The sequence below is a fragment of the Colletotrichum tamarilloi genome, assembly GCF_030869305.1.
Source record: "Colletotrichum tamarilloi strain Tom-12 chromosome Unknown Scaffold_32.1, whole genome shotgun sequence".
Lineage (NCBI taxonomy): Eukaryota > Fungi > Ascomycota > Sordariomycetes > Glomerellales > Glomerellaceae > Colletotrichum > Colletotrichum tamarilloi.
The window spans coordinates 1-12,192 of NW_026849415.1; the positions used below are offsets into that span (position 1 = coordinate 1).

Genomic DNA, 12,192 nt, shown 5'->3' on the forward strand with positions numbered 1-12,192 from the left:
TGAAGATGGCCAAAGTCGAGATCGCGGAATGTGGCATCGTTCCCAACGAGGGATGACTTCCAGTGGTCGTGGAAGTAGTTCCAGGAAACAGTGATCCAGTCCGAGGCACGGATAATATCAACCTGACAGCCCCGCGTGGTCTTCATGTTCTGGAAGCCATCGTGACGCTCGAGCAGGTTGCAAGTCATGAATTTGAGAGCCGAGATTTGCAACAGGCTGGCCATGACGGGGTCAAAAATGTCGGGAGCCTGACGCAGCAGGCCCGCCAGCCCTTCGAGCATGGCGTTGGGCTGGGTCTCGCCGTTGAGGAAGCGCCGCTGGAAGTGCTGGGCCTCGTCCATTCCGCCTTCATTCTGGCCCACGATGTCGTCGTACTGAACGACGAGCCAGGTGAAGAGCCCAACATAACCCTGCACTTCTATCGGGTGACGGGGATGGCACATCTGTTGCGGGTGTTCCGTCAGCACGCTACTTATCACAATCACATTTTAATCCATGGAGAATTTCCAAAATAAAAACGAGGTATTATTCAAACGTCAAAACGTCGCTTTAGGGTAGCATGAATGGTAAGGAGGTGGGATACATACCGCAGCTAGTGAGAAGCCCAGGCGGAACCCCTTCTGGGAGAGAGGGGTATCGAGTGGCCATCCGATCTCGACGGCTCTCTTGTGCATATATTTCAGCAGCGCTTCGACGGACTCGCGCTTGACCCGTGGGACGCCGGGGTACTTGAGGTCCTCGAGCATCTGTTTGCAAATGGGCTTGCAGAGGGCAGCCAGCCGCTTGGGCTCCTTTGCCAGGTCATCTTCGAGGCGGATTCGCTTCGGGGCGCACATTCCCCACACGGAGCTGAGCATCCGGAGCCACGGCTGGGCAACCGAAACAGCGGCGCTGTTGATTCCTCCAGGGCTGAGACCGGGAGGGCTGACCATAATCTTGGGCGAGGTGGACATTAAGGGCAACAAGTGAGAGCTCAAGAGGAGCGAGCTCTAGAGGAAGGGCGGTGGGTTAGTAAGGGCGGTTAATACTGGATATGAATTGTCGGTGTAGGTAGAGTTTAGTCTAGAAGAAGCACAGACAAGAAGCTAATGACCATATCCATGAAACCTCTTGACGGGGGAGACCTGGGCTTTTTATTCCTAACATGGGCTCGCGATGTTCCCATGGACAGGGAGGTCGAGATGAAAGGCATGTGGGTGGCAGGGCATCGAGAGGTTTCCATTTCGAGCGAGGTGCCGGGGCGAAGGAGAAGGAGGAGGCATTCGGCGGTCCAGGTTTGGCTACGGCGGCAATGGTGAGGTGGTGAGCGAGGCAACGATCTGGAAGAGGTAAGGAATAGTGGCATCAGGGCAAAGTGAGAGAAAATGCGGTGCGATTTGATACCTCGATCGCCAGCCATCGCTCCCTCATCCCTAGGTCAAACCAAACCGTTTGACGGTTCGCCGTTGGCTCGTGTGGCATGTGGAGAGGGTTAAGAGCAAAGTGGGCTTAGTCCCAGTTGCTAGTTCAACAACGCTGCAGGTTTGTCCTTCGTTGTTGGAGGTACACTACTTTTGTGTACACACGCTACAATGTGCATTGGTACCGCGGTCTAGCCAGGGCCCCTAGGGAGGACATTACCCAGGCTGGACCGGGTTGACAAGTTGTTAGTGGGGAATGGGCAAGCATTCCCAAGGATCGTGGTCATGCAATGCAGCAAGAGAAAGATGGTGGTGGTGGTGTACAAAGTTTGTGCGAGAGTGGACGGAGGAAGGTCCGTGACGGAGACCAACCACGCAGTAGACGATGGATCATGGTGCCAGGAAATATCAAGTGAACTAAGGTCGAGTGCCGATACGCAGGCTCGGGTACAGACTACACTACAGAGTCCAGACTTGAGGTCACAAGAGTGGTGTGCTGTCATGGTGCTGGATGTAAGGGATTGTGTGGGTGAGGTAGTGTGTGCTCCGTAGGCGACTCCGTGGAGGGGGGTTTGATTGTGAGATCATCCCGAAACCGCATCAACTCCCGGATCGCATCATGGACCATGGATGTGAAGCTGTTGACGGCCAGGTTTCCCCAAGTGTGCCTAAAATGGGTGTATTCCCGGGTTGACGATATATGTGCAGCGTAGTAAGACCGCAAGAGAGGTGGCTTAGGGCAGTGTCAAAGACGGGAAGCATGGCATATTTTCGGAGGGGGAGTTGCGAAGTTGCGGCGTGCGGTGCGGTGATGACGACGCACGTGAGTTTGTAGTCAGCAAGGAACATGGTAGCCCCGAGTCAGGAGGTGGTGGGACGGCAGGAACGGGTCCCAGAAAAAGAGAAGATAAAAAAGGAGCCCACCCAAGAGCGCAAGAGCCGTCAGCGTCTGTCAGGGCCTGTGTTACTCCGTACCTGCCATCCCATACACGCAGGTCGCAAGAAGGAAGTGGGGGTCATCTGGGGTCGTGCGAACATTGGCTTCCCAAACATGACATGATCATCTCCAAATTGCTCCTCCATACACTCCGTACCCAGCACACAAACCTAGCATTCAACCCAGTACGGAGCGCCTACCTTACTGTCAGGACGGGTCCAATTGTGCCCGCCAACGGTTGCCAAGTGGAAAAGGGGGGCTCTTCCCCTACTGTGTACGTAGTACGAACAGCTTGCCTATCCTTACACAGTATCCGTACAGGCTACCCATAGGTAATCCATCCATGAAATCCATCCCATCAGAGCCGTAATGCGGTAGCCGTAAAGGACCAAGTAGGTGGCTGCGGGCCATGCCTTGGAGCCATGCCGTGGCTTCGTGCCTTGGTGCTGGGGTGGGCGGGGGTGGCACGCTGCACTCACAGACTCCCAAACCCAGAGCAGTAAAGCTCCAATACACACAAGATGGCTGCCGCTTTCGCTAGGTGTTCCGTCCCATTCCCTCTGGTCCCGTCTCAGCTTCGGCGTTCCGTGAGCCGTACGGGTCTGGAACTGTGGACAGTTACGGCGTAGTTGCTTGTTCACTTGGTGACTATGTGGCTGTTGCGGCCGTTGTATGGAATCATTCGAATCAGACGAACACGCGCACGAACACGCGAATTGCCGGATGGCGGATGGGGGCGCAGATTCACCATTCGGAGGGGGTCTCAGTCGGAGGAGGGAGATTGCGTTTGCAGAATGGTCGAGGCATCGGAGCGAGAAACCTGGAAAAACCTTGCTTTGGCTTTTAGATCGCCGAACATTTGAATTACCATGGATGGTCCATGACCTATTTTTCTGCCCACTCGATGCTCTGGGTCTGGTTGTCCTACCTTACCAAGCGTGCAAGCCTGCCACCACCTTGCTTACTCCGTACGTTACGCGAACTTGCGGCTTTGCGTGCGTGTCGTGTCCTGACGAAAGTGTTCCGTTGCCCTCCACAGGTAAAAGGGAAATCCACAAGGTCTTCTTGGTACGTTGGGTCTCTGCACAAATGCAGCAGAGAAGTGGCCGTTTTCAGCCGTCGCCTTCTCCACCGGGTCCATGCCGGGTCATAGGGTACGTAGCAGGCAGCCAAAGCCAGAACCAGGCAAGCAACGCCAAGCAAGGGTTCTTTCCCTTTTGCTGCCGTCTACTGCACAGTACGTATGTGCTCTTTGCTCAACTCACCACAAAGTTCAACTTCGCGTGCTGGTTGCGTGGTGCATCTGTCATCCAGCTTCATTGTTCCCCGTCCACCATCTCGTCAAATTGTGTCACTATTCAAAGCAATGACCGAACCGATAGACCAGCCGCTCGCCACGCTGCTGCCAGTACGACTGCCGTGCCGCTCTCCTTGGAAATGTTCCCGAATGTCTCTGATGGCGACCACCACACGCATCCACGCTCCACCACCACCACCAGTCCACAAGCACACAACCACGCATCAAGACTTAGTTACGACACACACCCCCTCCCTCTTCCCCTTGAACCTTGAACCTTCCCACCTGCGACCCCTGGATAGCGTGAGCCCGTCTCCTTCTGAAGGAGGGGGAAGCTAGCCGTATCCCGTCGAACTTCGTCGACCTTTACGCCCCATTGGCACGCTGTGCCCGTCTTTTTCGGCTTCTCTCTGTCTCGCTGGAATGTCTGGCTGGAGTCTGGACCCCTGTGCTATGAAAATCTCAACCCGAGCATGGCATTGGGAACAGCCGACAGCATCGATGCCCCCAGAGATCCCCTGCCCAAGCCGCTGGGCCCGCATCTGCGCCTTCTTGGTATAAACGCCGGCGTCCCGTTCGGAGTCCTCACTTCTGCGCTGGACGCGCTTCAGATTCGCCCTGCCGTTGCATTGTTGGTGTGCGACCCAGACACTCACACGCCGCAAGTCAAGTCAAATCCTGTCAGCAGCAGCAGCAGCAGCAGCAGCAGACCCGTACGGATACTTCGTAATACCTACCTTACTCTCGGAAACTGAGTGTGAGACTGAGTGTTGGAAACCCACCCCTGCCCTGCCACCCTTTCCACTCTCCTACAGCTCAACCTGCAGAAACTGGAGAAGAAGAGAGAGGGAGATACCGGTAGCAACAGGCCCTCACCTGAGACCGAATCTGGAGCACAGGAATCGGCATATCAGAGACAGGAAAAAAGCACATACGGATACCGGTACCTTACACAGAATCTGTGAGGGGTGAACAATCGAGACAACTGTTTGTTGCTGTCTCCTGCTTGGCCGAGTTCTCGCCCGATCCCGCTCGCTCGCTCGCTCGCTCCGCCGAACCGAACCAGAGCATTGCTGCCGTTAAGATGAGCATTCAATATCGGCGTCTGGACCCTTCGAGGCGTGAGATCCGCCTGCTTGAGATTCAGTCCGCGCGCAGCCTCAGCGATCCAGTCGAGTGTCGGCTCGTCACAGTTCGCCTGACGGATGAGCTGTCCCGCGAGTACATCGCCCTCTCGTCACTCTATGGCGACGCGGCCGAGACCGAAAAGATCTTCGTGGGCGGCCATGCCGTCACTATCACGGCTCATCTGGCTCAGGCACTGAAGCAGGTCCGCGCCGTCTTCTATCCGACTATCTCGCAGCGCTTCCAAAGGACGCCGGCCAGGCGGCCTCACGGCGCCCCGAGATGGCTTAGGCAGCTCTTCGGTCTCGGTAGCTCACGTCAGAGTGACCTGGAGTCGAGGTGTTTGAGGGTGTGGTGCGACTTCCTCTGCGTCAACCAACGTGACGACGTGGAAAAGTCCAAGCAGCACACGGACATGCGTAACATCTATCGCAACGCGGAGCTTGTCGTCGGGTGGCTGGGCGACAAGAGGGACGACACCGATGAGGCCATGGCCGCTCTCGCGCGGATCGAGGACGCCATGCCGCCCCACTGGGGCGACCCCGGCGACCGCGAAAAGCACCCCGAAGACTACGCGCCATTTCACAAGTGGGCGGTCCCCATTGCGTCTCTATGGGCTCCTGGTCCCGACGGCGAAATTCCGTTCCTGATGCCACATTGGGCCGGTGCCAACGACTTCATGGGCCGCTCCTACTTTCAACGTCGCTGGATCCTTGAAGAGCTCGCCATGGCAAGGTTCCCTACCTTTTTGATTGGAGACACCATTGTTCCGTGGAAGCAGGTACTTCGCTTGAACCGCATGATGGAGGAATTTAAGTATCATCCGTCCGACATCTTCCCCGCGGTAAGTACCTCACCGTACCGTTCTTCTGGAATTTTGGCCTTCAGGCTAAGCCTCCGGCCGGCGCTGTAACGCTCGCCTCACCTACTTCGCCCCCCTTACGGCCGTAAACCTTTGCATGAAGAGATCTCGATCGACTGACCCGGTTTCCGTAGAACCTATCGGCCATGATAGCCGAGTTACCTCTTGAGACAGCGCACAAGCTTCTCGATGAGTTTGCAAAGCGAGAGGCACTAGAGGAGGCCCAGATCCTCAAGGAGACGGGAAGCAGCCGGGCGACCTCGTCCACGCGATCCACCGACACCAAGTAATTGGCGTGGGGTGCGTGCCATCGATACTGGCGATGTTCGGGGTTCTGATCCAGATTTGAGTAGGATCCCGGCGAGAGAGGCAAGGTAGCAGGCGGGTATGGGATGGTCAAGTGCTTATCACTCACCTCAGTGACCTCACTTGTAGCAGGCGGGAGTTGTAGACCAGCCTGGAATGCTGCCAAGCCATGTCCGAAGGGAGGCTTATGGTTTGAGGGGTAATGGGAGGGGAATTCCGCGGAAGGAGGGCTTAGCGTTGTAACGAGGATACCCAAAAGTTCCTTCTAGCTTCATTTTAGCAGGATCTTTGAACTTATTTCTTTTCTTTCTTCTGTTTTGCTTGTGGCCGTTTTGTTCCCTTTCTTCCCGCAAACACATGCGCGCGCACGAGACGAAAAAAACGTACGGTTCCGTCGTGATATAAATACCAAGAGCCGCCTTCCCACAAACACTGTCCGGAATGCGCGGGTACGCTTGCCATGTGGTATTGAAGAATTTCGGACGAAACGGGACGAAACGGGGTCAAACTGGAGCGTTTCCCGAAGCCCCAGCATAATACACACCCATCGCATCACATCACATCAACCCCCTCCCCCCGCCCACTTCACGCCCAGGCTCCATGTCGTGCGACCCCAATGATTCGACTTTTTTTTTTTTTTTGCAAAATATGAAGATTGGAGAGCGGGCCAGCTCAAATGCGAGGAATGATTTGCGAACTTGTGAAGGTTTCCTGCTGGGTCTCCAATAGTGTGATGCAGGATCCTGTGCGATGATAAGTGATACTCTGGGGGGCCTAAGGAAGGGGGGGGGGGGGGCTGTTTCCTCTCTCTGCCTGTCCCTTCTTTGTTGGAGAATGAGAGAGGGGCCATTCTGCAGGCATCGCCAACCAAATAGACTGGTTTCTTTGGACAGGTATCTGTATGGAATCGATGGAATCATCAGAGTCCAAGGACTCGAAGATGCAAGGGTTACCGGAAGAACTGGCCCTGCATGATTTGCGACCTGCTGACCGGCGGATTACGTACTGAGGGAATTTTGTTCGTTGCAGAAACGCAAAAAGGACAGTATTAGCAGCTCGTCTAGGTACTGCATCGCTGCAGCGCGCGCATCATGCAGCTTTCCTGCGGCAATTCCGCTTAAGAAGCAAAGTGCAGCCGGGCAGGGTACGGTACACAGGACAGGGGGCCCGGGGTTTTATATGCAGGTTTTCTCACTCCAACATTTACGGAGTAATATCCGTACTACGTGAACTTTCCTAGGTAAGTCGGCCAAGCGACCGAAACTTACAAAGAAAGACAAACCAACCTCTCCTCTCTCCCTCTCCCTGACGGTCTTGCAGTTGCGAAATAACGTACCGCTTAACCGAGGGAACCGACAGTTTGGCACGCGCCACCACCACCACCTTTCTATTCCGTCCAGTATTCCGTGTCCAACCTGAAACTATATTTGCTTGCCATCCAACCTGCACCAACGCACTCATCCAAAACCAACAGCATGAACCCATCCCCATAACCTGGACATGTGTGCTGTTGGCCATGTTGGAGTTTTTGCTCCCTTTGTCGGGGCCCATGTTGGTGTGGCAATCACATACGATAATTCTTCACCGCTACTACTTGGCCCTGCTTCGTTGGACGGTTGGAGATGGTTTCTTTGACGACGATCATGTACTTGCCTCCAAAGTCACCTTTTGTCTACAAAGTCACTTTCAGTTGATATTCCGGAAGGTGCGGAATTATTGACGTGTTTGGTCCGGGAGTAGTATTGTCAACCGATAACGACGGTGCCTTCTTGGAGCCGAATTGTCCGGAGAGTCTCTCGTCCCCAGGATTTTTCGTAATTGTTATCTTTCATATTTTCTCTCTGAGTCGCTCTTTGCGATCGTTACAGAGCAGGAGGGCTCGAACTGATGGAAGTCAACAATTGAACGCCAACTAGCTTGTTCAAAGACACAGACTGATCTGCTTCGCCAACCTCATGGCGACCAAGCCGCGAGCGAGTTGGCAGAATATCTTTGGTTTTGCTCATCAGATCATGCGAGAATTCTCGCGCACATAAAACGTCACAAACAACACTTGAGTTGTGATGGTCCTGACCAACTACGAATACGTTCTTTTGTTCATACAGGATTCTGCTCCAGCCAGCCAGCCACCCAAAAGCTCGAGCTATTTATTATCAGCAAGTGGCAGCGAGACACGACTCGAGTATGCATGCAAGTTCTGACGAGTCGCAATTCCTACGAAAAAGACGCAAAGAATAGGGGGCCTAGTTACAAAATTGTGTCGCATCGTGTCAAGAAGTGCGACAATTGAATTTTGAGAGAAAGGTGTGTTAATGCAATTGAAATGAGTGTTACCAAGTGTTGAGGCTCTACGGATACGAATTGCAAAAATGCAACTGTAGCGTCAAAACTCGAGCCGCGCCAAACATCCGACCACCAACGGCAAACCCCACAATTTCTTGTTCCCCTCCCCTCCCGCAAAAGTGCGTGTGAGGTTGGATTTGGCACCTCTTGTTCGCTCGGAACATGACAAAGAGAAATTGGTGGCCGATCAACCAGAGTGGCATAAGAAGCGAAACAGCGAGAGGGTTGCGATTTGCGAAGCGAACCGCTCAGATCACTGTTTAGTGGGGATCTTTCCCCAGTTTGATGACTTTCGTGCAGCTCTTGGCCGGCCGGTGGCACGAAAGAAGAAGAAGGAAACATCCCATGAATCCAATCCCATCCAATGCAAACCATCCCAAACCAACCGAACCGAACCCCACGCACGCACGCACGCACGCACGCACGTACTGTCACGCACGTACATCCGTACGGTACGGCCTCGGCCGTGCCGCAACCCTGCATGGGGAGTGTGGTTGTACAAAGTCTTGTTTTGTTTTTTTCTTGCCTTGAGCCTCCAACCTGCCTTTTCCTGCATCACTCCGAAAAATGTCTCGTTTGTTGAACGACATGCGGGCGAGCATATGCAAACCTAACTCAAGGCCCGAGGTAGCATCAGAGATCCTAATCTGCGGATGCAATGAGTGAAAGAATGGGCAGAAAAAAAAACACGAAAAACGAAAAAGAGACAAGATGGAGGAATGTTCAGGCCGTTCTAGGCCTATATATACAATAGGACTCCATTTCAAGGGTTGAGCCACTATCGTCGCATCGTGATACCACAGCCACGGGAGCTCCAGAACATCTGCTCCTGAGGGATGTCTCGGAAACTTCCATCTCTGCACAGCAAACGGCCAAGATGGTGAATAATCATCACGGGGGATGATCTTTGTGGCTCTTCTTCACGACGAATAAAGTAGGCCACCTCGGACTTTCGGGTGAGAGGCGAGACTTTACCAGATGCGAACCACACGATGACAACGCCACGTGGACTTCGGCTCTCGAGTTCGACCTTCGGCGAGGTGCAAGTCGATGAATGTTCGCATGTGCTTTCCCTTTGGGCAATGTCGGCGCGGATACTTAGGGTCATCGCGGCACAAGGCCTCCCGCGTTCTTGCCTTTGGGTGCTAAACTATACGAGAAAGACCGGGGGAACGGCGTTTCGATCCCCAATTTCAGGCGCTCGATCTAGCGGGCTCTTTTCTTATTCGTGATACTCCCGAACCAAGAGGATTCTTTGGTCCTGGGTGAGCTGATCTTTGAAAACGGTGTCGCGGTTTCCCGTGAGCTAGACTAACGCCACCAAAAGCCAGCACCCTCTGGAATGTTGGGGGGGGGGGGGGGATGATCCAGCCGCCGTCTCAGCTCTAGGCCTCTAGGCCCTCCCGAAAGCGAGAGACACTTTACCACTTGCGGCGCGAGAAGGAGGGAAGAAGAAGCAATGACTGCTTGATCCAAAGTCTTACGTCTAGAGCCGATTTGTTGCCTGCTGCCCTTCTCACTCGTTCCCATCGATCGAAAAGAAAAGGGTGGCACGGATGGGAATTTCCCTTGCTTTTGTCGTGCGCCTCCATTGACTGCATGCGTCCAAGGCGCAACCTCTTCTCGCAGCCACCGTCCATCGTCGACCACAGCCGCCAGCCGTCAGCTACAGCTACAGCTACAGCTACAGCCCGCCCAAGAATGTAGGTAGGTGCCACTGTCTTGTGATTGTTTCTTTCTCAGCCCAAATGCCAAGGAAAGCGAATCGGTCTGCCTCGCTGCCAACCGTGCTTTGAGACATTTTGGGGTCAAGATCCGGCTTTCTTCGATGATAGTCTTTGGATCTTATTTTATAAGGGATGGCTAGTCCCCCCACAAGCCCCCTAACCCCCCGCGAGCCTTAAACACCCTTCCTCGTCGCACAACCCAAGGGAGAGAGGACCCCTAGACCCAGTCTTTGGAGAGACAGGAGAAGAGAGAGACAGAAAGAGAGAAAGAAAGAGAAACACACGCCCTTAAATCAAATATCAAGAAGCTCTTTTTGAGCGCGGATCGCGCGTTCCATCCATACGCCCAACATGGATCCTTTACCACAGTTATCGCCCGAGCAGTTGCAGGAGGATAAGTCGCCCCTGGTCCTGGGAGTGATATCAATGTGCCTCTTCATATCAACGGGCATATTGATCCTGCGACTCTGGACCCGCTTCCACATTGTCAAGAGAATTGGTATCGACGACTGGGCTGCCGCTTTCTCGTTGGTAAGTTCGAACCAAAGGTTGCAAACCGTGGCAAAGCCTTCGTGGTGTGTTGACGGAAAAGCTGACTGTGGTAGATATCGGTATTAGGCGTCGGTCTTTCGCAGGCAGTGAGTGAGTTTTTGGCCCATTTCAAGTTGCAATATGCGAGTTGAACACTTCAGACTAATCGACGACAGTGACGCGGTATGGGCTCGGGAAACACCAACAGACGGTTCCACCAGGAGAAATGATTGGGTTCATGAAAGTAAGCAGTCTTGCCCCAGAATCGTATCAAACCCGCTCTGACAAATTCAACCGCTTTAGTGCTTTTGGGTATCTGTTCTCTTCTACAGCCTGGGACACTTGTCATTCAAGATGGCATTCTTGCTCCAGTATTATCGCGTACTGGTCACCCACTATATGAAGAAGTACTACATCGCAGCCATGATCTTCGTAGGGGCTTGGGGGCTTAGCGTTGTGATTATCTCCTTTATATGGTGTATTCCCCTTGAGGGATTTTGGGACCACTCAGTACCGGCAAAGTGTCTTCCTCAGCAAGTCCTATTCTACCTCTTCGGGGCCTGCAGTATCGTGACGGACGTTCTCATTTTCCTGCTGCCGCTGCCGGCGCTGATCCAGCTCAAACTTCCGAGGACTCAGAAGCTGTACCTGCTTGGCATCTTCAGCCTCGGATTCCTGTGAGTGTTTCGGCTATTGCGATACTGTCATGCTCGATTTTGACTGACTGACTTTTTTTTTCTCCTTCTAGCATCGTCGGCATTTCCGTCTTGCGCCTCCAATTCCTGAAGATCAATTCAGACTTCACCTACTGGAACGTGGAGCCCGCCATGTGGTCCCTCGGCGAGCTTTCAGCGGCAATGGTATGCCTTTGCCTGCCTCCTCTCAAAGCCCTCGCAGCCCGCATGGGCCTGCTTGTCACCAGGACGGGGACTTCGAGGACTGTTCCCTCGACGGTCGACCGACACAGCCGCAGCCCGGCGTCCAACGCGCCGCTCTCGCCCACTCCCAAAGCGGTCGAGACATACATGATAAACTCTCCGAACGAGAAGCCCGGCAGCTTTGGTAACTACGTGGTGGAGACGGAGCGCAGCGAAGAAGTGATTCGGCCGAGCCCGGCGCACATGGTATAACAATGTACAACAACATGGGACTTTGGGAACCTACGACTTTTATGAAATAATGCATTCTGGAAGGCGCCATCAACAAATTGGGGTTATCTCTTCCGGGGCTGGCTGGGAAATTTGGGTAAATGTAGCATTGGGAGTTTGGGCACATCAGGATACCACCAGACCATGAGTCACAACAGACATTGATAGTAATAATACCATGAAATCACTTTCTCCAAGACAACTTGAAGCTTGAAACTGTAGCTTCGGATGGCTTGATATCAGCAAGACGGCCTGGAACTTAGTTGTTAGCGGGTTACCTCGGCCAACATTTGTCACTGATAAGTACCTATCGCTACTACATTCCTGTCGACGGGGCGACGAAGGATGACATCCCGTACGTTACACAACATTAGCTCTACCACGCTTGCGCTAAGGCTACTCGTACAACCTAGTGTTGGAGATCTGCTTAGTTCGACTTTGTTGCCGCCGCCAAGTGGGACATGGTGGTGAGCCTTAATCTTTAGATTCACTCACACACCAGCAACGGCGGCCATA

At 53.7% G+C, this 12,192-nt stretch overlaps 4 protein-coding genes across 4 annotated transcripts; 2 read left to right on the plus strand and 2 right to left on the minus strand.

Moving 5' to 3' along the window:
• Window positions 1–47: 47 nt before the first annotated feature.
• Window positions 48–953, minus strand: CTAM01_08755 (longiborneol synthase; the record flags this gene model as incomplete). Its single annotated transcript, XM_060524775.1, has 2 exons — window positions 48–443; window positions 588–953. Coding segments are annotated over 2 exons (762 nt in total), but the record flags the coding sequence as incomplete, so codon positions are not given.
• Window positions 954–4,107: 3,154 nt separating this feature from the next.
• Window positions 4,108–5,911, plus strand: CTAM01_08756 (heterokaryon incompatibility protein; the record flags this gene model as incomplete). The annotated part of the gene is made up of 3 exons (XM_060524776.1): window positions 4,108–4,347; window positions 4,650–5,603; window positions 5,756–5,911. 3 exons carry the CDS (start codon window positions 4,108–4,110, stop codon window positions 5,909–5,911), a joined length of 1,350 nt encoding a protein of 449 aa, XP_060380467.1.
• Window positions 5,912–7,789: 1,878 nt separating this feature from the next.
• Window positions 7,790–8,645, minus strand: CTAM01_08757 (uncharacterized protein; the record flags this gene model as incomplete). Its single annotated transcript, XM_060524777.1, has 2 exons — window positions 7,790–7,811; window positions 8,179–8,645. The coding sequence occupies 2 exons, from the start codon at window positions 8,643–8,645 to the stop codon at window positions 7,790–7,792; spliced, it is 489 nt and encodes a 162-aa protein (XP_060380468.1).
• A 1,703-nt stretch (window positions 8,646–10,348) lies between these two features.
• On the plus strand, window positions 10,349–11,658 carry CTAM01_08758 (uncharacterized protein; the record flags this gene model as incomplete). Its single annotated transcript, XM_060524778.1, has 5 exons — window positions 10,349–10,528; window positions 10,603–10,639; window positions 10,705–10,772; window positions 10,832–11,205; window positions 11,277–11,658. The coding sequence occupies 5 exons, from the start codon at window positions 10,349–10,351 to the stop codon at window positions 11,656–11,658; spliced, it is 1,041 nt and encodes a 346-aa protein (XP_060380469.1).
• Window positions 11,659–12,192: the final 534 nt, after the last annotated feature.